Source organism: Grampus griseus, assembly GCF_964374135.1.
Source record: "Grampus griseus genome assembly, chromosome: 9".
Taxonomy (NCBI): domain Eukaryota; kingdom Metazoa; phylum Chordata; class Mammalia; order Artiodactyla; family Delphinidae; genus Grampus; species Grampus griseus.
The window spans coordinates 42,839,165-42,861,550 of record NC_139003.1 but is presented as its reverse complement, the minus strand read 5'-3'; the positions used below and the strand labels follow the sequence as shown (position 1 = coordinate 42,861,550).

General features: G+C 41.9%; 1 protein-coding gene across 2 annotated transcripts in view; it reads left to right on the top strand.

Annotated features, from left to right (window-relative positions):
- The window catches only part of BMPER (BMP binding endothelial regulator), a gene marked incomplete at its 5' end in the record, with an annotated part of 262,209 nt that overhangs the window by 145,227 nt on the left and 94,596 nt on the right, over window positions 1–22,386 (top strand). For both annotated transcript variants that reach the window (XM_082662032.1, XM_082662031.1), the window contains 4 exons: window positions 5,470–5,579; window positions 9,289–9,429; window positions 11,538–11,642; window positions 15,547–15,592. In XM_082662032.1, coding sequence (XP_082518158.1) covers window positions 5,470–5,579; window positions 9,289–9,429; window positions 11,538–11,642; window positions 15,547–15,592 — 402 coding nt within the window. The remainder of the gene's footprint in view (window positions 1–5,469; window positions 5,580–9,288; window positions 9,430–11,537; window positions 11,643–15,546; window positions 15,593–22,386) is intronic.

The following is a 22,386-nucleotide window of genomic DNA, read 5'->3' as shown; positions in this document are numbered from 1 at the left end:
TAGAGACAATGCCTTCTTCTGATTACCCGAGTGTAAGGTGTGTACAGAGTTTGTCTCTCTTCTGGGCCTCCACAGAGCTTTCTTTTCTCTTGTCTTCCCATGTATCTGTAAACCCAGTACACTGGACAACATGGGATAATAGCCCCTTGTGGGGAGAACAGTATTGAAGAAACCATCTTTAATTGGACATATGATGATTAGTAGGAATATATTTTTGTGGGGAGAACAGTATTGGGAAACAATCTTTAACTGGGCATCTGACACTTAGTAGGAATATATTTTAAAGGCGTGTGAAGTAAATGCACATGGAGGAATATAGTGTAATTGGGTTGGCCAAAAAGTTCGTTTGGTTTTTTCCATATGATGGCTCTAGTAGTGCTTAGTTGTCTTTAATTTCATTCAAAAAATTTTGTTAGATTGTATTGTGACAGCTGTCATATCAGCGTGCTTTAAAACAAAAAACTTATCAAAATTGGTGAATTTTTGTATAGCCATTTTAATATTGAAGATGGAAGAAAAAAGCAACATTTTTGGCATATCATTCTTTATTATTTCAAAAAAGGTAAAAACACAACTGAAATGCAAAAAAAGATTTGTGCAGTGTATGGAGAAAGTGCTGTAACGTGAACGTGTCAAAAGTGGTTTGTGAAGTTTTGTGCTGGAGATGTCTTGCTGGACGATGCTCCACAGTAGGGTAGACCAGTTGAAGTTGATAGCGATCAAACTGAGGAATTAAGAACAATCAATGTTATACTATGCGGGAGATAGACGACACACTCAAAATATCCAAATCAAGCGCTGAAAATCATTTGCACCAGCTTGCTTATGTTCATCGCTTTGATGTTTGGGTTCCACATAAGGTAGGCGAAAAAAACTTTCTTGACTGTGTTTCCGCATGCAATTCTCTACTTAAATGTAATGAAAATGCTCCATTTTTAAAACAAATTGTGACGGGCAATGAAAAGTGGATACTGTACAATAATGTGGGATGGAAGAGATCGTGGGGCAAGCGAAATGAACCACCACCAACCACACCAAAGGCTGGTTTTCATCCAAAGAAGGTGATGAAGGTTATGTATATGGTGAGATTGGAAGGGAGTGCTCTATTATGAGCTCCTTCCGGAAAACCCAACGATTAATTCCAACAAGTACTACTCCCAGTTAGACCAACTGAAAGCAGCACTCGGCGAAAAGCGTCTGGAATTAGTCAACAGAAAACGCATAACCTTCCATCAGGGTAACGCAAGACCGCATGTTTCTTTGATGACCAGGCAAAAACTGTTACAGCTTGGCTGGGAAGTTCTGATTCATCCACTGTATTCACCAGACATTGCATCTTCAGATTTCCATTTATTTCAGTCTTTACAAAACTCCCTTAATGGAAAAAATTTCAGTTCCCTGGAAGACACCTGGAACAGTTCTTTGCTCAAAAAGATAAAAAGTTTTGGGAAGATGGAATTATGAAATTGCCTGAAAAATGGCAGAAGGTAGTGGAACAAAATGGTGAATATGTTGTTCAGTAAAGTTCTTGGTGGAAGGGCTTCCCTGGTGGCGCAGTGGTTGAGAGTCCGCCTGCCGATGCAGGGGACACGGGTTCGTGCCCCGGTCCGGGAGGATCCCACATGCCACGGAGCGGCTGGGCCCGTGAGCCGTGGCCGCTGAGCCTGCGCGTCTGGAACCTGTGCTCCGCAATGGGAGAGGCCACAACAGTGAGAGGCCCGCGTACCGCAAAAAAAGATAAATAAATTAAAAAAAAAATAAAGTTCTTGGTGAAAATGAAAAATGTGTCTTTTATTTTTACTTAAAAAGCGAAGGAACTTTTTGGCCAACCCAATACTTTTAGAGGCAAAAACAAGCAGGAGGATAACATGCCAAAAATGAGAGGTTTGGAAGGGAATAATGAATAATAGTCAATGAAAAAGGAGGATTAGCTATTTCTTTTTGAGCAATTGCTATGTGCTAGGCACCATGTGAAAACACTGTATATACTTTTTCTCATTTAGTTTTCTCAAGAGGCTGTGACGTACAGGTGCTAAGTATAGAGTTCTGATGTGTAATGTAGGTGCCATTCTTAGTTTTATTGTACTGAGAAGCAAGTAGATTCCTAGAAGGTAGCACAGCTAGTGAGCTATGAAGTTGACACCTGAACATGAGTCTCTGTGATTCTTGAGCCCACAGTTACTTTAACCTGCTGCCACTCATCTTCCCTGGTGACATGGAGAGCAGCACGAATGTTACCAACTGAGAGGAGACAACCCATGACGGAGAGGCTCTAGAGCATGAGACTCTTTGGCTTTTGTTTAAACTTTATGTCAGCTTCTTCCATGTGGTCCTTAGGTCCTTGAGTTAGTTGAGGTCAGACTCTTTAAGATTCAAATAAAAGTAGCTTGATCCATCACGTGAATACAATAGAATATCCAGCATCCCCACCAGAATCTCCAGGGACCCTTGGGGGATGGCTTATATTTTCTGTAGTCACCACTGGCTTTGTGTTTCTGCTTCTGCTGTTTTCTCTCTCTTTGTACCCTTTCTCTTTCCTCTATTCTCCCCTCCCCCTCCCCCTTCCCTCCTCCTCTTCCTCTTCCTTCTTCTTCTTCAACATCATTTTGTCCTTTCAGGGACAGCCCCCCTCTAGTCTTTTCACATTCTGTCGTTCTATTGAGTCAGGGTTTGCATAGCAGATTTCACTGAAGGTTTACCATCAATGGGGATGATTACTTTTCAGGGAAGCACAGTGAATAACATAAAATGAACTATTAAGCTCCCTTTGTTCTTAAAAGGTCTTAGATATTTTGCCTTCAGGAAAATTTCACTGTTTGCCTCTTTTGTTTGGGCTCCAGTCTCCTTTCCTTACTGTCCATACTTTTTCCTTGAATATCTGTCTTTTCTTTTATAGCTTGCCTTCCCCAGTTCCAAAACATCTGCTGATTTATTTTCCTCCTTCCCAGCTTATCATGGCCATACCTTGAAGCCTTATCTTTCTACAACCAAATTGGCAAATAAAAGTATCTTGTTAAACTAAGGCAGATTTCTCCTCTTTGGAGGATTCTACTGCTAATTCTTCATCTAACAATGTTTGCCTTCCTGCTGTGTACACACACACACACACACACACCCCCCTACTTTTAAAGTAAATACAAAGGTATTCTAAGAACAAAGCAGAATTGTTTAGACATGGCTGACTAAAGGCATTTCCACTGATTTGTGTGCTTCTTGGGTTGCCAGCGTGTTCTTGTGCCCCTGGGATAGAGTTAGCCAGTTCGCTGTTGTTGAAATTCTCATGCTGTGGGTCATGGTGGAAGCAGTGTCCTGTCTAAGTGGGAAAGTCACCACAGAGGAGGTGTCGTTTGGGGCCTGGCCTTGAAGATAAGTAGGCTTGATTTATGCTTTGAAGCTGGTATCGCGGATATTCTGAGTCAAGTCAGAGGTTTCTCACATGAACAATGGCTGTTGTATTGAATGCAGATTTTTCTGTCCGTGGTCATAAGACAGACTACAAAAGGAACGTCAAGTCTTAGGAAACTTGAAAGTCATAATTCTTCCAAATGAGACCTTTTACAGTTGGGCTAAGCCCCTGCAGAACAATGTGGAAATGGCTTAAATTAGGCTATGCATGGAGTCTCTGAACCATTCTTTTGAATGTTTTATCTTATTTTGAGCCATGATGACTTTGGGATTAAAGTAAGATTGTATGTTTTTTGAAAGTAAAAAGAAACATACCCACACAACAGAAGACAGAAAGGAAAAAAAGGAAACACAGGGATGCTTACTAGGTGCATGTTAGACTAATTAGACTTTCGGCTTGTTGGACACTGATTTGCTGTTCAATTCTCCCTTGACCAAGGTTCATTCACACAACATACCTCTGCCTTTTGTATGACAACATTCTTTTCCTCTCTTTTCTGGTTTTCAATGATAGCCTCATCAGAGGTTTGTGTACACAGAGTACCCAGTGCACCTCTTATTTATTTATTTGTTTCTGGCTGCGCTGAGCCGCATGCGGGATCTTAGTTCCCTGACCGGGGACTGAACCCGTGCGTGCTCCCTGCAGTGGAAATGTGGAGTCTTAACCACTGGACCGCTGGGGAAGTCCCCCAGTGCACCTCTTGGGGTGACACAGCCCAGGATCGTATTTGAATTATACCACCTCTAATAATGATAACACTTATCATCTGCCACTTATTGGGTGTGTTTAACGAGTACCAGGCTCCGTGCTAAGAGCTTTACACCAATATTTTTAGGTAAAATTTACATTTTCTAGAGGGATAATTCAAGCCATTGGTCACATTTGTTCAGGGGGATAAACTCGTTGAAGAGTCTTTTTGTTCAGCAGTTTACTGATGTATCAATCCGCCAGTCCAACCATCTATAAAAGATAGGAAAAAGGCAAACCAGGTTATCACAATTTGGAAAAAATACTCAATTGAAGCAGAGCTATTTTTAATTCTTAAAAGACAGAAGTATCTCTCTGATTTGAACAATTCTAATTCTGAGAATAGCATTTAGCATGTGCTTATAAGTATTTCAGCATTTCATTGGGCCTCCTAATAAATAGAGATTTCTTTTAACCTTTTTACAGGAAGAGTGTGGGTATAAATCTGATGAGTGATGATTAATCTTTGACTTCTCAACTTAGTCCTTAATTGAAGTAATATTTCAGGGATGTTTTATGTGATCCAAGGAGTAGAGACTCAAATACTGAAAGAAAGGAGGATATTGGATTGTACCCTTTATTTGGGGTTGCTCTTTTGGTCCTTTGGGTCCCCAGTCAAATCCTCACATCAGGGAAAACCAAGGTAATTCTACAAGCGGTGTGATGCCTGTGGAAGGTTGGACCCTGGGGGAGTTGGAGTCTGCCTCTCTGTGCTCTTTGAGTTAGCGTCACCCTTCATGCCAATGGACTTATCATTTCTTGAACTGAGATGCTATCTCATTAGTTCTTTTTCCTCATCCTAGTCCTTCCTGGGATATCTTGACTTCTCCTGCCTCTTCCCTGCCAATACCCACTTTCTGGATAATTTTATTTATTCTTTCAGATACAGCTCAGGCATCACATCCTCCAAGAAGTCTTCTTTCCCTCCCTGTCCCCACAGTTCCCAGATTGGCTTCTTTCCAGAGCTGACCATCTTGCTGTATTGAAATCATCTTTTGTGGGTGTATTTCCCCAGTAGACTGAGCTCTGTCAGGATAGAATGTCTTAGTCATCCTGCTTCACTATGATGAACTCGTAATAAAGATTTGTTGAACTTAAAGGATTCAGTGTGGAATTAAAGTCTCTTTAGCAAAAACTCTCTAAAGTCATGACTCCTGGGGATCCCCTGGGAACATCTGACCCAAGGCTCTGTTTTTGTGCACCAAAATAGCTGGTCTTGTGAGAATGTTTAACACTCCTGTGATGTAATTGCTGATGATGAAGTGGGACATACCTGGCTTCTGTCTTGCTAACGCTATGCCATTGCTTCCCTCTAGGTCAGAGGAAAGTATTTGACCTTCCGTTTGGAAGCTGCCTCTTTCGCAGTGATGTTTATGACAATGGATCCTCTTTTCTCTATGATAACTGCACTGCATGTACCTGCAGGGTAAGGAGGTTCTGAGGGGCTGTGGTCCAACACTGATAGCATTTTTGGTTTTTAGTGTTAACATAGCCAAACATGATAATGTGTTAATTATGGGAAGGAGGCATTATTGATGTCACTTTATGAGTAAAATCTTACTTCAAGGTCACAAGAATGTTCAAACATAGGACCCAAATTACAACTCACTGTCATCTTCCCAGGACCAGTAAGTTAGCTCCTGGTGGTGAGAATTAAACTCTTAGCGGCTGTCCTTCCTGAAGGACTTTCTAAAAAAATCAGACAAATGCACATGGCAATGTTCTCTGGCTCTAGTTATTCAAGATGAATTCTCTGATGCACCTGGCAATAAAAATGGCTTTAATCACATTCAAGAGAAAAGAAAGGCATGGATTCACAGTTTATCATAAAAATAAACCTGGTAGCTTGGGAAGAGAGTACTTATGTGTTGTTCGTTGTACCATTTCTTACTTGAGTCATTGCACACTTTTCTCAAAAGGCAACCACAAGTCTAGTGACTGGTAAAGAAAGAATTCCACAGCTTCAGAAATTTAAAGGGATACATATCACACGTTTCTAGACTATGTTTATGTGGTGATTTATTTCTGAAACCGAGAAGATCATTTATATGGAGGACTTTAGGATCATTCATTAGTGAGTTAACCCAAACATCTATGTGACACGAGTTTAGAGTAATACATTTTGATGGTGATAGTTGCTGTTTTGTTTTTAATAGCCAGAGGGCTATAGAGGGAAAGAGGAGCTTTTCTCAATGTCAACTATGAGTCAGTAGCTGGGATTAGAGTTCAGAAGTTCCTGGTTACTTGAGGCATGCTTTGTTAAGTAGCATGCACTCCGTCAGGGAGGTGGCCCAGTAAGGTCTGAACCGTCTGTTCCCTGGCACTGAACAGTGCGTAATTCTGAAGCCCGGGACTACCTTCCTGAGGCTTCGTCCTCTCTCCCGTAGTTTGTATTATCCTGTGCTAAACATATAGCCACTCCTTCCGCCTTGGCCTCCATCCTCAGGACTTCTCTTTCTCTCCAGGAATTTCACAGGTTATAGCTTCCTCTTGGGGATACTGAGCCTTCGATGAAACACATCACATTTCCAATTCTCTTGATTACTGGAAAGCCAGGCATCCCAGGAATGGAAATTAGTTACGCTTGCAATATTTTGGGTCTCATTCTATTTTTTGTCTTTTTTTTTTTTTTAAATACATTATTTGTTTAGTTTTGGGTCTTTGTTGCTGGGCGTGAGCTTTCTCTAGTTGCAGCAAGCAGAGGCTACTCTTTGTTGCGGTGCACGGGCTTCTCATTGCGGCGGCTTCTCTTCTTGCGGAGCACGGGCTCTAGGTACGTGGGCTTCAGTAGTTGTGGCACGCGGGCTCCAAAATGCAGGCTCAGTAGTTGTGGCGCACGGACTTAGTTGCTCCACAGCATGTGGGATCTTCCCAGCCCAGGGCTCGAAGCCGTGTCCCCTGTATTGGCAGGTGGATTCTTAACCACTGTACCACACACCAGGGAAGTCCCTTGGGTCTCATTCTTTAAGAGATTCTTTGAGAGATGATTAGGCAATATGTCCCAGTACTCAAAAGAAGTATAACCATTCCTTCAAGATGTTTTTATCAGAGTATGAGTTCACCGTCATTTCTGGGAAATTGGATGCTTGAAGAATCAGGCTGCAATCATTTGGGATGATCAGTATTGTTTTTTATCTGTTTAGAGCCTCCCTCTCTGGCATCCCCATCCAATGCCATGACAGGTACAGGAAATAGTTCTCTGAACACAGTATGGTTTCAGGTCTCCATGCCTTCAGATTTAAGGATTCTTCTGCCTGCTGTGTCCTCATCTTCTTTAAATTTGATTAGCAAACTCCTCTTCATCCACAGCAGCCCATCTCAGGTGTCACCTCCTTTAGTGAGGCTTTCCTGACCCACCTAGATTGGTAATTGTTCCATCTTCTCTACTACCCCTACACCTTTACAAGTTCTGTTTACCACATTATACTGCAGTCTTTGTTTAGATGGTTCTCTCTCCTCTTCGTGAGTTCCTTGAAGACAGAGCACATCATCCATCTCTGTATTCTCATTGCTTAACCCAGTGCCAGGCAATGAGCTAATGGGTACTGTGTGTGTGTTTGTGTGTGTGTGTGGGGGGGTGTGGGTGTGTATTTAATGAAAGTTTGGGAAATCTACCATGAAGTATGCATTATTTGAGAGCTAGTGAGTGCCCTTGTTTTTCAAACTTGAAATCAAGACATACAGTTTGACAAAGGATTTTTTTCCAATTTATGAGTTGACTTATAATAATTTCTATGCACCAGATACTGTGCCAAGTACTTTACATATTTCATTTAAACTGCACAATAAACCTGAGAAGTAGGTATTATCATCTCCATTTTGAAGATGAGGAATCTGAGGCTCAGGGAGATGGATTTGCACAAGATAACACACAATAAATGAACTGGCATTCTACCCTGGTCTTGTTCAACTCTACATCCTATTCACTGTATGATGTGGTTAGAACCTTAAAAATAAAGAATAATAAATGTCTTTTTTTGTGAAGGATCATCTCATTGTCATATTAATTTTAAGTGGATGAGTTAGTGGGAGTATAGTAGGTGGTACCAGAAGTGCCTCTTGAAGTCATAGAATTAACGTAGAAGCTATAGAAGTTACATCTGTTGACTTACACAACCTATCTGTATGCCATGCTCAGAAGTGAGTCATCTCTCCAAGCTTACTAATAGGGTCTAGGTTTCGGAGAGGGGTTTAGTCTCTCATTTCCCTGCTGTTGGCTCACACTAACTCAACACTTTGAGGTCATTGCCCATCTACCCTGGGACACTTCTTTCTTCCATCTTGACTTCTGATAAGTTACATAAATGTTTTGCTCTTACAGTCATTCCACCTGACAGTCTACTCCAGAAATTGCAGCTTGTTGGCTGGGGAACTGGAGAAATCTACTTTTTTCAGTTGCTCTGAACGTTTCTTCCATGCTTTGTTGAGTGAATAAGCAGGCACAATTTACTTGGCTATTTTGTTCATAGAATGCTGCTCCTTTAGAAATCAAGCCATGCCCCTTTACTTTACAGATATAAACTTTGTCACCCTCAGAGTTTAAGTGGCCTCATTTAAGGTCACACAGTTTATGGAAGAGCCCTAGAACCCAGGCCCAGCTTTGGAACCGCTTATTTGGTTCCTTTGTGAACGTAGAACACAGTAAGGAATTTCATCTTGACATGGAACATGAGCTCTAAATTTTTACTCTTTGATCAAAGGTACGCTAAACCTTTACACTAAACTTCTAGAAGGTGCCATAAAGCCATGGAGGAGAACAGAAGGAGCACAGTTAATGAAGGCTGCAAAAGAGGAAAAGGGTAGGAAGAAAGAAGGAAGCTTGTTGGCCCACAGTGACCCAGGGCTTCTTGCCACACATTGGCTCTAGCAGAATCATCAGTCTCTTGAGCATTAAATGATAAACCCTTGGAAGGTGGGGAGCACATGTCACATAGCTTCTTCTTCTTCTGGTCCAGATACTAAGTCAGCAAATAACATTTTGAAGTGAATGAAAGATTTATGGCAACAAATTAACATATGGTATCTTCAAGATATGTTTTAAAGCAGTTAGTTGTGGGTTGTTAAAGGAAGGCGAGGTAGGATGTTTGGTAGAGGTGGAAATCGTTTTTAATGTCCAGTTTGCCTTTCGGCCCCAGGACTCTACTGTAGTGTGTAAGAAGAAGTGCTCCCACCCTGGTGGATGCAGCAAAGGCGAGGAGGCCTGTTGTGAGGAGTGCCTTCTACGAGTGCCCCTGGAAGACATCAAAGTGTGCAAGTTTGGAAACAAGATTTTCCGGGTATGTCACGAGCCAAGCTCATGGGAACTGTTGTACGATACTGAGTGGTAAAAAGCTCCTGACAAAATGCAGATTGCAGTATTCCATCTTTTGTATATATACATGTGTGTATGTGTATAAATGTACTTATTTATATTACAATATTATATATACATATGTATTTAGAATCAAGGACACACAGGGACAGAGAAGCAACTGTTTGAAAATGTGTTTTTCTTTGGCTTTACTTTTGCTTTATAAAATACTTTAAACCTGTAAAACATTATTCCCCTTTCCAAATGTGGTGGCCAGTGGCTGGGGCTGAGCTGAGGATGTCCCTGGATGGTACAGCTGCGGGTACCCAAATGCCCAGGGGCATCTCCGGCAGTTGGAGATGCTCAGTGCTCCTTGCCAAGACCCTGATTCTTTTAGAACTTTTCCACTTAAATTAGTTTTTCGAAGAGAGATTTTCTCATTTGGAAGATGTTTGGGTGAGGATGTTCACAGGGTATGTGGCCAGCAGAGCAGGTGAGTAAAGGTGAGAGCTCTGCCCCAGCCGAGCTAGAAGGGCTGTCTGCTGCCCATCTCAGGTATGTTTTACGTCGTTTTCTAACAGCCCGGGTGGGAAGTTGTGCAGCCACCGTTTAAACGTCTGGATGAAGATTGTTGGCTTTGTCCAAAGTGCTTCCCATCTAGTCTGTTTTCCCCAGGGGTGGAGGGAGTCTCTCTGTATCTGAAGGCATCATCTCAGGATACCATGAGAATCGAGACCCTCAGAATCAAGTCAGAGACAGAGGCACCTCAGGCCTGCTGCACCTAGCTAGACTTCCTATTACAGAGGTGGAGGGAGAGTCTTGATCCTTACGGCATCTGTAAGAAGCCCTGATGTGTCATGCCTAAGGGAAGGCCGTCGTGTGTGTGTGTTGTGGTTACACCAGGCTTCCAGAGCCACTCACGTGTCCACTTTACACAAAGCCTTCCTCTGTCTCCAGAGCCTCCAGATGCAGTAGGCTCACTCTGATGACAGTTTTGTGTGCAAAGTGCTTTCCAGGCTCCTCGCAGAAAGGTCCTTTCATATAAGTAGACAAGGCCTGAAGTAATTTACAGAGTCCTAGAAATGTGCACTCAGAGAATTTGCAGTAGTCAGATGCTCTTGGAGACAGACTCAGTCAGAGAAATAAAAGGCACTGGAGAGTAGGTAGTCCTTAAAATACCTTCAAAAAACGAGAAGGAAGAGAAAGGGAAATAGTCAACATCAAAGATCTGGGCTAGTTTTTCTGTTTTTACTCAAATTTGCCGCTTAGATCCATAAGCCCAGAAAGGAATCCTTGCTTTGCCTGTAATCTCCTTTCTCACAAACAAGGATGCACATTCCTGCATGTTCTCCAGAGGTGCAGGGTTTTTGTGACTGGGCATTCGGCAATTGCCAATTATAAATCCAGTGAGTCAAAGAAATTCCTCAAACAGCCCTTTCTGGACTAGAAAATGTGTCCCAAAGTGCTACCCAGCTTTTTGGGAGGAGAGTATCAGACAGGCAGGGACATGGGACAAATGGCTCTTGGAATTTTCTGTCTGGGCTCCACATTTTCAGACGGCTTACGGGTCAGGTGTCCTCTTGGCAATGGGAGTCATATGAATTAGCCTCTGTTCTTCGCATGTTCGTGCCCTGTGTGGGCCAGAACCATGTCACATCTGGGAATAAACTAACCACCTGCGGACATCTCAATTAACTGCTGGCATCTGGGACAGCTTAAACATTTCAGTCCTATGAGATGGAAAAATTAGACCCTTGTGGCTGCATCATGTATGAAAACTCTTGTTTGTCTCCCAGGGTGAAGCTAAGTAAACAATGTAGGAGGTGCAAGATGCAAATATGACTTGGTTAGATGTACGAGAATTCTTTTTATATCCTGGAGGGGAAATGCACACATACACACACACACCCCCTCCAATCTGATCTTTCTATCAAATCAGTTAGATGTAGATGAACACCTCAGAGTAATTTGGTCTAATGATGGCATCCATCACTCAGGGTAAGAAATGCTTTCCTTGACAGACAAATCCCAGCCTGCTGGATTAGCTCCCATCAGCCTCCAGCTGATAGCAGAACCCTGTGCTCTCTCCTGTAGGATGGAGAGATGTGGTCCTCTGTCAACTGCACCATCTGTGCTTGTGTGAAAGGCAAGACAGAGTGTCGCAAGAAGCAGTGCGTTCCCATCAGCAGTTGCCCTCAGGTATGTGTGCAGGTTGACTTTCTCTCTACCTGAGCATCTTGAGAACCATCCTGTGTGTGGCATGGTCACCTACCACCTTCTGAACACAACATCCAGATCCTCCAAAATTGCCAAGTTCGCAAACAGCCACATGTCCCTTGCAAAGCTTGCTCCTCTGCTTTTATGGTTCCCACTCAGATTGTAGCCTAGCGGGACAATAGCTCTTACCTTGCTCCATTTCTTACGGACCTCTCCCAGTACTTTGTTTCAATGTCTCCAACTCCTGTTTGATCTGCTCCCTTGTTTCTTCTGCTGGGTTTTCTGTTGAACATCATAACCGTCCTTTGCATTTTCCTCCTTTCTCTCTCTCTTCTCAAATCAGAATTTTCTTCCCATTAACCATTCAAAGGAATATGTGGTTGTTTATTAGTAAATTTCCCAAGGGGTTTCACCTGCCCAGCAGCACCCTCCAGCCCCTTTACTGAAGTTTTCCCTCTCTAACCCTGGCCTCTGTTGTAGCCCCAAATGGAAATAGCGTCCTTATGGAAATATCTCTTTTCAGAGACCCACAGTTCCAGCACACTGAATAAAGCAACCATTATCTTCCAAAGCATGAGCTTCATTGAATTCACCTCAGCAACTTGAAACCTTTCAAGGTTTTATGCATTTTGGGAAAATGTCAAGCCTATTCAATACCGTCCAGTGAATGAAAAAATACATCCATATATTCAGGACATGTCTTCCCTTCTCTGTTAGAGACAGCTTTTAATTTTATTCACATCTGTTATTATTATAAACAAAAAGTTGCTGTTTTTACTTGAGGGCCAAATGAGGCACAAAAAAACAACAGCTGTTGCTATTGCACAACTGAATAAAAGGGGCAGAAAAAAAAGAAAAAAAAAAACCCTAATTAGTCTTGCTTTAAAAAGCCTCAGACATAAAACTGAAAACCTCCTATAAAAGAAAAAAAAAAAAAAAAAAACCAGGAGATACAATAAGGAGACTTGAGCATGGTCTGCTTATAAATATTCATTGGGAAAAATGGGATCACATCATCTCTGCCCGTCCTCGGGGAACCCTTGCTGCTAATGAACTCTGGCAGCACATGTTAGTAATAATGGGCTTCCTTATTCTACAAGACAAAAACAGAGGGCTGTGCTGCAGGCGTGATGGTTTTCATTGTCCTCTTGCCATGGGGAGGTCAACGCTCTTTCAGTCACCAGCATCTCATTAGTGTCTCTTCTTTGTGGACCGTATTTGGGCCAGGAGCATCCGTCCCTCCAGGCGGGCCTGTTCCCGCCTCACCCCTCCTTGGCTTGTCAGAGCCCATCAGGCAGTGCCCGGCTCCTGCCCCAGGGCTTACCTTTCTGTTTCTAGGCATTTTTCCAACCATTCCTCTGGTTCATACTTTCCCTCCTCAGGGGCCAGCACAAGCACTTTGGAAGATAACTTAGTTCTACCATGGAAATCCTGTTAAACACTTACTTCCCCTCCCCTGCATTGCCTGGGGAAATTAAAAAAAAATTTTCTGGAGAAGCAGACTGTATTCCTGCTCTGTCCTTCCTGGCTACTACACATCTCTTTTTCCAGAAGTATGCGTGCCTTGTTGAAAAAGAATTTTGTGGTTGGATTCCCTCCCTGACAGTCCCCCAGGGGCAAAGGAGTGCCTTTTTTGAGAGGGACTGAGGGTTCCACTGGGGACAAGGTCGTTATGACACTGTCATCTCATCAGTGTTAATATGTACTGAAACTTTCTCTGTAGTCACAGGACCAATCTTGTTTATTGCTGAGACCACCCCTCTGAGGTGGGTGTTGTTACTAGACCCTTCTTACTGATGAGGTCACAGCGGGTCCAGAGTTCCACAGCGAGTTACATGTAACTCAGGAGCGCAGACTTCATAGCTTGCACTTGATTTATTCCCTGCCTAATTTAGTGATCTGACCAGCCCCATTCTCACTTCCTGAAGAAGGGAGCTGGCTGTTTCTGTCGAGGTGCAGATGTAGGGAATCATAGTCACCCTTTGTTGAGGACTTGGTTTATACAGCTCTGCTCCGTTCTGTTAGCGTACCTGATGCCACCCTCTGGTACTATCATTCCATCAGCCTGAGCCAACCTCCTCTGGCTTTGTCCTCAACTGTTTTCAGTCACGAGAAGCCGAAGGAGACCTCTGTGCCAAATAGAAACAGATAAGAGAGCTCTTGGCCATAAAATTGTCATGGTGCCCCAGCCATGGGAGGGCTGCCAGTTTTAAGTCTCATTCAAACTTGTCATAGCCTTTAATGTACCTTTTAAGGCTTAGCTGATGCAAAAATGAATCAGACATGGTTCTGATTCTTCAATAATCAACTAGTGTCTTGGTTTATTTTTGGTTACTATGATTTTTTTTAAGTACCTCAATCTACTCCTGATGCAATTGACAGTGTGTGGCCTTGACAGAAGTCTTGGGCCACCTCTCTGTGGTCTGTTTCCTTAGTTTCCTATAAAGATGGGAAAGGGGCATCTATATTTAGAGGGTTGTTGTGAAGCATACATGAGATAAAGTAAGAAGAACGTATAACATTCTTTCTACTGTATAGCAGATACCAAATAAATGTTAAGTTCTCTTAAAGATTAAGATGAGACCTCTCTCATCTTAAAAATCTGGAGTGGAAAGGGCTTCCCTGGTGGCGCAGTGGTTGAGAGTCCGCCTGCCGATGCAGGGGACACGGGTTCGTGCCCCGGTCCGGGAAGATCGCACATGCTGTGGAGCAGCTGGGCCCGTGAGCCATGGCCGCTGAGCCTGCGCGTCCGGAGCCTGTGCTCCGCAACGGGAGAGGCCACAACAGTGAGAGGCCCGCGTACCGCAAAAAAAAAAAAAAAAAATCTGGAGTGGAAAGAACGTGGCCTATAAAGTCACACAAAATCAGGGTTGATTTTGGGTCCTACGACCCTTGTATTGCGTGACATCAATTTCTTCATCTATAAGAAGGAAAATGCTCAGCTCATAAAATTCTTGTGCATCTTAATAACACAGATTATAATAACATAATATTAATTAAACCCTAGTATGTCCTTAATATTAACTTATAAAATCCTACAATTAACCTGATGTTAGATAACCTCGGGGAAATATCTAGTAGGATGTTTGTTCCATAGCATGTGCTTCCTAAATGTTAATCTTCTTCCACATTTCTTTTTCCCTGTGATTCCACTGAGTCAGAGATAAGAAAGATCCATTGTCTGATAAGGGTCCTGAGAATATGCTTCTTCCTTTAAATGTCAAGTATCAACAAAAAATTGAAAGAAATGCAGTAGAGGCGATTACACTGTATTTCCAGAAAGGTAATGGAAAATTACTCAGGATTTCAAAACCCTCAGCCTCATTGGCTTTGACTACATAATAGTGACTTAACAGGGATAGCATACTGCTTTCTGAAAGAAGAAATCAGACTGAATTTGATCCATAGCACAGATATTGTTCATATGCATAGGCCCAAGCTTGGGTTACTGTTTATTTTTGGGCCCTTCCAATAAGCAAAGACAGAATGAAGGCCTTGCATGGATTGATAGCTTGACAGCCAATTCCCATTTCTATGTGTGTGTACTTGGTCTCTAGAGGGCTAGATTTGGGTATCAGTGAAAAGGTGGAATCCAGACTGTCTCCATCTTCGCTCCATGTGAGAAAAATCACACCAATGAGGCCTTTAGATATTGTATTTCTCAGAGGATAAAAACAGGAAAGCTTTCTGAATGACTCTGCCTGGACATAGAACCTGATACTTGAAACTTCATTTTTACCACCATCATCACCATCTGGGCATTGAGTTCAAATACAGCTGGGACTGATTTCATTGGTTTGTCTGGTATTAGATTTAAAAAAGAGTTTTGTCCTCAGCAGACCCTGTTTCTTAACACTGAAATCTTATTTGTTTTTCTCTTGATTAGGGTAAAATTCTCAACAGGAAAGGATGCTGTCCTATTTGCACTGAAAGTAAGTTTGTTAAAAATATGCTATTAATATTTATTTTGCATTTTATAGTGCAACAAGGAAAACGGTGGTGTAAGTTTTCAGCCTATTTTAGTTCTGTAGGTCTAGGTTGGGATCATCTCACCTTTCTACAGACAATTTAAGTCAATGGTAATCCTCGAACAGAAGCACAACTGAGACAAATGTAGATGTTTCTGCTGGAATTTGTTGCTCTGAGAAATTTAGAAGACAAACGGTCTGATGAGGTTTTAGGAAGGACCAGATAACTTCATGTGCCTTTTAACTGCTAATAGCATTTGCAGTCATAGCGGCTAAGATAATGATATCCAGTAAAACCAAACATTATATTTAATCTAGGAGAGATTTTCCTTCTTTCATTATGAAGCCAAACAGCTGCCCTTCTTCCTCCCTCACCCCCACCGTTTTGCCCTTTCTCTTGGGCACATCCCCTGTTGCTGTTGGTAGAGAGAAAACAAGAGTTCATTAGGTTGGCAGTGGTTTGGCCATCCTGTTATTTTTTACTGAGCTGTTGAAGGTTCTCTCTAACATGGCTTATTCTGAAAGCCATCTGGGACTGTACAGAGAGCATAGCAACAGATTTAATGTCATCCCCACATGTAGGCATGCCCACATCTATTAGCAAACCACTGTGTTAGTCCCCTCACATTCATATGCTTTCAAGATAGCTTTCTGAAGTGTTTCGTTAAAGGAGGAGTATTCATAATGTCACTGTCAAATTAGTATGATAAGCAGGATTAACCAAGCCATGGAGTCTATTAGAAGGTATTTTTGAGCCATTTAGGCTTAGAGAAGTGGGCTTTGATGACAGTTGAAAAGCAACTTTCACATGGGAACAAGCGTTCCCATTTAGACAATGGATGCATAGGTTCGTTGTATATATTACCATATATACATATATTACTATATATATACACATACATATCTATATCTCACTATTTTTTGAGACTGAGAGATATTAGACAATTATACACTATACACTGGATGAAAGTGCTGGCTGAATTAATGAAAATTAAATTATAGATTTAATAAAAGAATTTTTCTTTAAAGGTAAGGAAGTACATAAAATAACTCTAAGGAGGCCAACCAAGTATGACTTAGTAGAGCCTTGGAATTATGCAGAAAGAAGAATTAGCTATGATTAACACACCAGTTGATCTTAAAACATGTGTATAAACTATTACATTTAATCATCTTCCCAGAGACTCTCTGAGGAAATTTTGTTTAGGGATGGTTTGGAGGCCGCTTCCAGCTTCATTCCTTTTTGGATGAGCAGAGTCGAGTCTAAATTGATGAAGTTTTCCTCTGTATCCATGTCGATGAAGATGTTTGCATTTCCCTAGAAAGTACCTCCTAGTTGAAGCAGAGACAGACTTTAATGAACTCCTCAGATCTTCTAGCTGACCCTTTCGATTTGCATGAACACAGATAGGTTACATCTGCCCATCTCACTGCTGTCAGGCAGGAACACTGCTTATCAGCGTAATAAAAACATATGGCCAGTCTTGTACAGAAACAGCCTAAATCTTGAATTACCTGACTTTATGTTGCAAGAATCAGGAAGGATGATTATTGAGATCGTTAAGAGGCAAGCTACATTTCATTATTAGTTTATCCACTATGGGCTAGACTTTCCAAATGTAGAATACTGGTGGCTTATTAGAAAACAAAAAGGAAAGAAAAGAAGAATAGAAAGATGGGCGTGACGAAACTAAACCAAGTTTGTAACTGGTCATATTAAATATTTATTGTACATGTGTTGTACATTGTATTGTAAATATAAATGTTGTACATGTGAATGAGTCTGTGACTTCTGTCACTGAGAGAGGCAAGTTGGCAAGGGAGAAGCCACCCAGCTGGAGGGGCACCAGGGAGATCACTGACTCTGTGCACCTGCGTCCAGCAGGTCAGTGTGGGAAGAGCCCAGGCGTGTGGTTCTTGGTCCAGATCGAGATGATATCATCAGATGGTGATGTCTCAGTTTCCTTTGGTGTTCTTTCCATCTGTTTACTCTCTCTTGCTCTCCAGCAGTTCTTCCATCAATGCTGTAAAACACATTCTATTTGTAGAGGTTTATTTATTCAGATCGAGTTATGAGATGGGATGACTTCCAGTTTTTTTAAGCAATGCCCAGATTTTCATATCACATTCAGGTAGACTTATTCCAATGTCCTTTAGCTGCGGCCAAAAGACCTCCTATTTTGAAATTCCTTTGTCATTATACCCAGGATCCAGAACAAACCTTAGAGCTCGTTTTTTCCTCCTACGTCAATTATGACAGTTCTTCTGGTATATGGGTTCCTAGAGCAGACAAACGAAGGTTGAAGTCCAAACTAAGGCTAGTGTGTTCTAAAACCAGAAAAATGACCAATTTCTGTCTCATTCAAACAAGATCACACGTGCACATATATACCCCATTAGTTACTGCAGAGTTTTCAACCTCAGGATTGCTGATAGTTTGGCCAGATAACTCTTTGTGGTGGAGGCTGTCCTGTGCATTGTGTGATGTTTAGCAGCATCTCTGGCCTCTACCCACTAGATGCCAGTAGCATCCCAGCAATATCTCCCGACATTTCCAAAAGTCCCCTGGGGAGCAACATCACCCTTGGTTGAGAAGCATTGGTACTGCAAACAGGGGTAACAGTGTAGGTGAATCCAGAAATAAACACCTGTGGTACTACTAACAGTAACTTGACTCTTAAGACAGTGATTAGATGAAGCAGGAGGGTAAAGTGAGGCTGACCTTTGCTGATGTAAAAAGTGACAGGGTGGGGGAACTTCCCTGGTGGTCCAGTGGTTAAAACTCCTTGCTTTCACTGCAGGGGTCACGTGTTCGATCCCTGGTTGGGGAACTAAGATCCCACATGCTGCACGGTGTGGAAAAAAAAAAAAAAAAAAGACAGAGCAGAAGCCTCTGGATTTAATTGAATGTATTTCTATATTTTCATTGCCTAGCCCTAGAAAAAAATTGTAAAGGCATATTATATCTCGATCAATTCACGTCAACTAAACCATCTTTGCTTTAGTTGCTAGGAAGCTAGAAATAAATTTGTGCCCCATATCTAACAGCATGTGGTTCTTGAGTAATAAACTTTCTCCTGACTTTGTCTTATATGTCTACTACCTTTATGTGTTTTGGATTATTTAGCATGTATGTGTGTAAACTACTTCCAATCTGCTTTTGGAAGGAGACAGGAATAAATACTTAGATAGATATATATACGTACATACACAGATAAAATGGACTGATTACATAGCTTCAGATCTAAAACTTACTTTGGTTATCTGCAGTGAGATGAGTGTTGCATTGTTTCCAACAGTGACATTGCCTTGTCTGTTTCTAAAATCCCACAGAATTCCTGCTTTATTGACTGGCTTAATCTGTCTTGGTAGTGTTTCGGGCTCTCTCAGACCTCTGAAAGGAATAGTGAAGAGAAAACTCGAAGTAAACGTGTAGAACATTTTTAGTCTTCTCCTTGCAAGTCAGTGATAACAGTAATTTATAATTTTGTAGGTAATAAGCAGTAATTGAGGCACAACATTGTTATATTCCTTATAGTACAGTAGTCTTTGGGTTGGTCTGAAAGGCCAGTGATGATTCTATCAAAAAAAAAAGTCCTTTTAAAATCAGACCTGAAGGAAGTATGAAAAGGACTACTGTCTTTTAATAACATGGGACATTCTCTCTTTCCAACTGAAAAGAATTAAATTTTGTTTAGATGATTTATTTAAAGTAAAATATTTGAAGTGACCTAAACAAACTTTATAAAGCTTTGGTGCAAATGCTGTTTCCTGCCAAAGTATGAGCTATAGCCTAAAGCGAGTCCTGCTTTCCCTGAGCTGAGTGTGATGGGATCATGAGTTGGGGGCCAAGAAGGCCACTGTCTGTTGTATGTATAGCACTTGGTCTGTGTGAAATGTTATCTTACTGTGTGTTGGCAAACAGTAGGTGGAATCTTGACCTAGCCACCCAACAGAGACCTGAATCAGATAAATTCTTTGCTGGCCGAATGTCTGTTTTCAGACATGGAAATGGTACTTAGTGGCAAAGTTTTCCCTGAGAAAAGAGGGAGGTGTGTGTGTGTGTTGGTGTGTGTGTGTGTGTGTGTGTGTGTGTGTGTGTGTGTGTGTGTGTGTAGAGAGAGAGAGGGAGGGAAAGAGAGACTGACTTTGAGAAAGAATTTAGTCTCTTAGCTATCTACAAGACCAGAGGCAACCAAAGGCAGTCCAGACATTGATGCCCCATCTCCGGTCTTATAGATTCATTAAGCTGTGCCTGTAGCTACATCAATCCTCAGCATCAGAATCCCAACCCCAAAACCAAGTTCACGATTACGTAACACAGAGGAGGGTAGGGTATTCTGAGCACAGATGTGCATTTAATTGAAATAACCTCAACTACATGTCCCACAAGTAACAGGAAATATCAGATTTCAGCAACTCAGGGTACAAGGAGGCTCACAGTTGCCAGGTGACTTTTTAAAACTCCCAAGGGTTAGATTTCCAGCTGTGCCCAGCACTGGGGTGCCTGCTGTCCGAAAGGGGCCCTGCCTGCTGCGTGCACCCACCACGGGCACGGTGGAATTGCCCTGCCTGGTCTTAGCTCACCTTTTTTAAGTCCCTGAGCATCCCTACAGCGATGTCCAATTAAAGAGTGGTTGTAAGAAGGGGAATGCAACAAGTTAATGAAACAGTGACCTTAGGGCCCATTTTATGAGAAATCTCCACTGACAGAGGTTCCGCAAATTAGTAATTCTGTGTTTGAGCCTCCAAGACTGTAAGCAACTCCAGGTCCCTTAACGCCAAGAGTCTGTCTTTAACTCAGGAAAGCAAGGAAATTTGAAACCGGAGCTCAAGATGCTTGTAGAATAAGAATTTGTGGTGTTGACTTTAGCCCTGCAGAGGAGGAGGAGGAGGAGGAGGAGGAGGAGGAGGAGGTGGTGTTAAGCTAAGTGGCCACTGAAGTTAGCCTCCAGCATCTGGAGATGGGTTTGTCACAGCTCCCAAGGCCCAACCAGCAGAGAGGGTGGCAAATAAAACCCAACTGTACCGCACGTGGCGGCTGGGAAACCCCACGCAGGCAGAAGCGGCATTGGAAGGGTGTGAGGAAATCGGTTTGTTTTCCATTTTATTTGCAGTTCTGTTCTACGGGATACTGTTACCTTCAATGTTCTGGCTGTAAATTGATGCAAAGTTGGAGGAGCCTGAGGTTATTAGGGGTTATTATCCACCACGTATTGTCAGTTTCTACAGGGTGTTAGTAACTTCGTCAGTTCTGACTGTTTAGTTAACAATCATCATCATGGAACAATAATGGCAGTCATTGTAATAGCAGCAGCAGCTAATATTTATTTATATTAATTAACAGCCCGAACACTGTCCTGGGCTATCTTTGATCTTTTTTGATCCTCACATCAATTTCATTGTCAAGAAATGTTATTAGCTCCATTTTACAGCTGAGGGAACTGAGGCTCAGAGGTTAAGAACGATGCCCAAGGTAGGTAGTGGAGCCCAAATTCCTCCAATGAAGTCTGGCCCCAGGGCCTGGGCTGGAGTTTCTACCATTGACTTCTTAGTCATTTTGTTCAGTTTGACAACCAGGCGCAGTTAGGAAGGGAAGAGAAGGTCCGAAAGGCTTTACAACTGGTGGGGATTAGAGATTGGAGAAGGATTTTAGGAAGAGTTTCCAATTTGATAGTGTTTCCCTCCACGCCACCCAGGGAGAAAGGTAGAATCAAGTGCCCACGTTTTCATCTACCTGGCGACACCTCCACCTTTCTGCTCAGGTCCAGAACAGTTGGTGACTCAAACTGGCGTGGTTTTTCCATGGCCGCTCATTTTTCCAGGTATTTTTTTCCTTCTGGCAACTCAAGGTGGAGGTATTTCCAGCAGTAAGTGAAGATCTCCCCAAAATTTCTTACTTACAGTGATAAAATACATATAGTTTTAAGTTTGAAATCACTGTGTATAAATTCCATTGGGAGTAAGAAAGAGCAGAATTGCTCTGCCAGTCAAGCTCATCATCATTTTAGCATCATGGAATTGTATAAATGAATGGACCTTAACTATGAGTTCAACCTTTCTACTTCTTAGGTGAGGAAACTGAGGCTCACAGTAGTATTAACTTGAAGAGCTACGATGAAAACCTGCATTTGTTTACCTCCTTCTCCAGTATTCGTTCTGTAACATCATATGGCCTCCCTGGATTTTTGCTTGGGAAAGTATTCTTAATACAGATATACCATAATTAAATCATTCAATTAAAAGTTACTCTCTTGCCTAATTTTGAAAGAATATATCTTTATACATAAAGATATGTATAAATTCATTATTAGACATCTGGCACATTTGGCCAAGGCTGCCATCTTGAATCTCAAGGAAGATGCAAATACCCAGTTTTTAAAGAAACTTGTGACCAAAACCTCTTAAAAGTGGTGCACCTAAAATACCCCTAAGTGACAAAACAAAGAATACAAATCCCAAACTCTGAGAAGTATACTTTGTGGGAAAAACTGTGTAATAAATTACACATGACTGTATGCAAAGCTGAGGCAGATTTATACCTCTCTGGAGGTCACATCTCCTCTGAATCAGCCGCGATTTATTGAATGTAAATCTGTGTCAGGCGTTGTGATAAATGCTCTCCGTGCATTCTGTCACTTAATCCTCACAATGATCCATGCAGTGGAAGCTATTGTTATACCCATTTTACAAATGAGAGATCTGAGGGTCTGAGAAATTAAATAAGGTGAGGTCAGCCAATAGCCTGGTCCATGTGA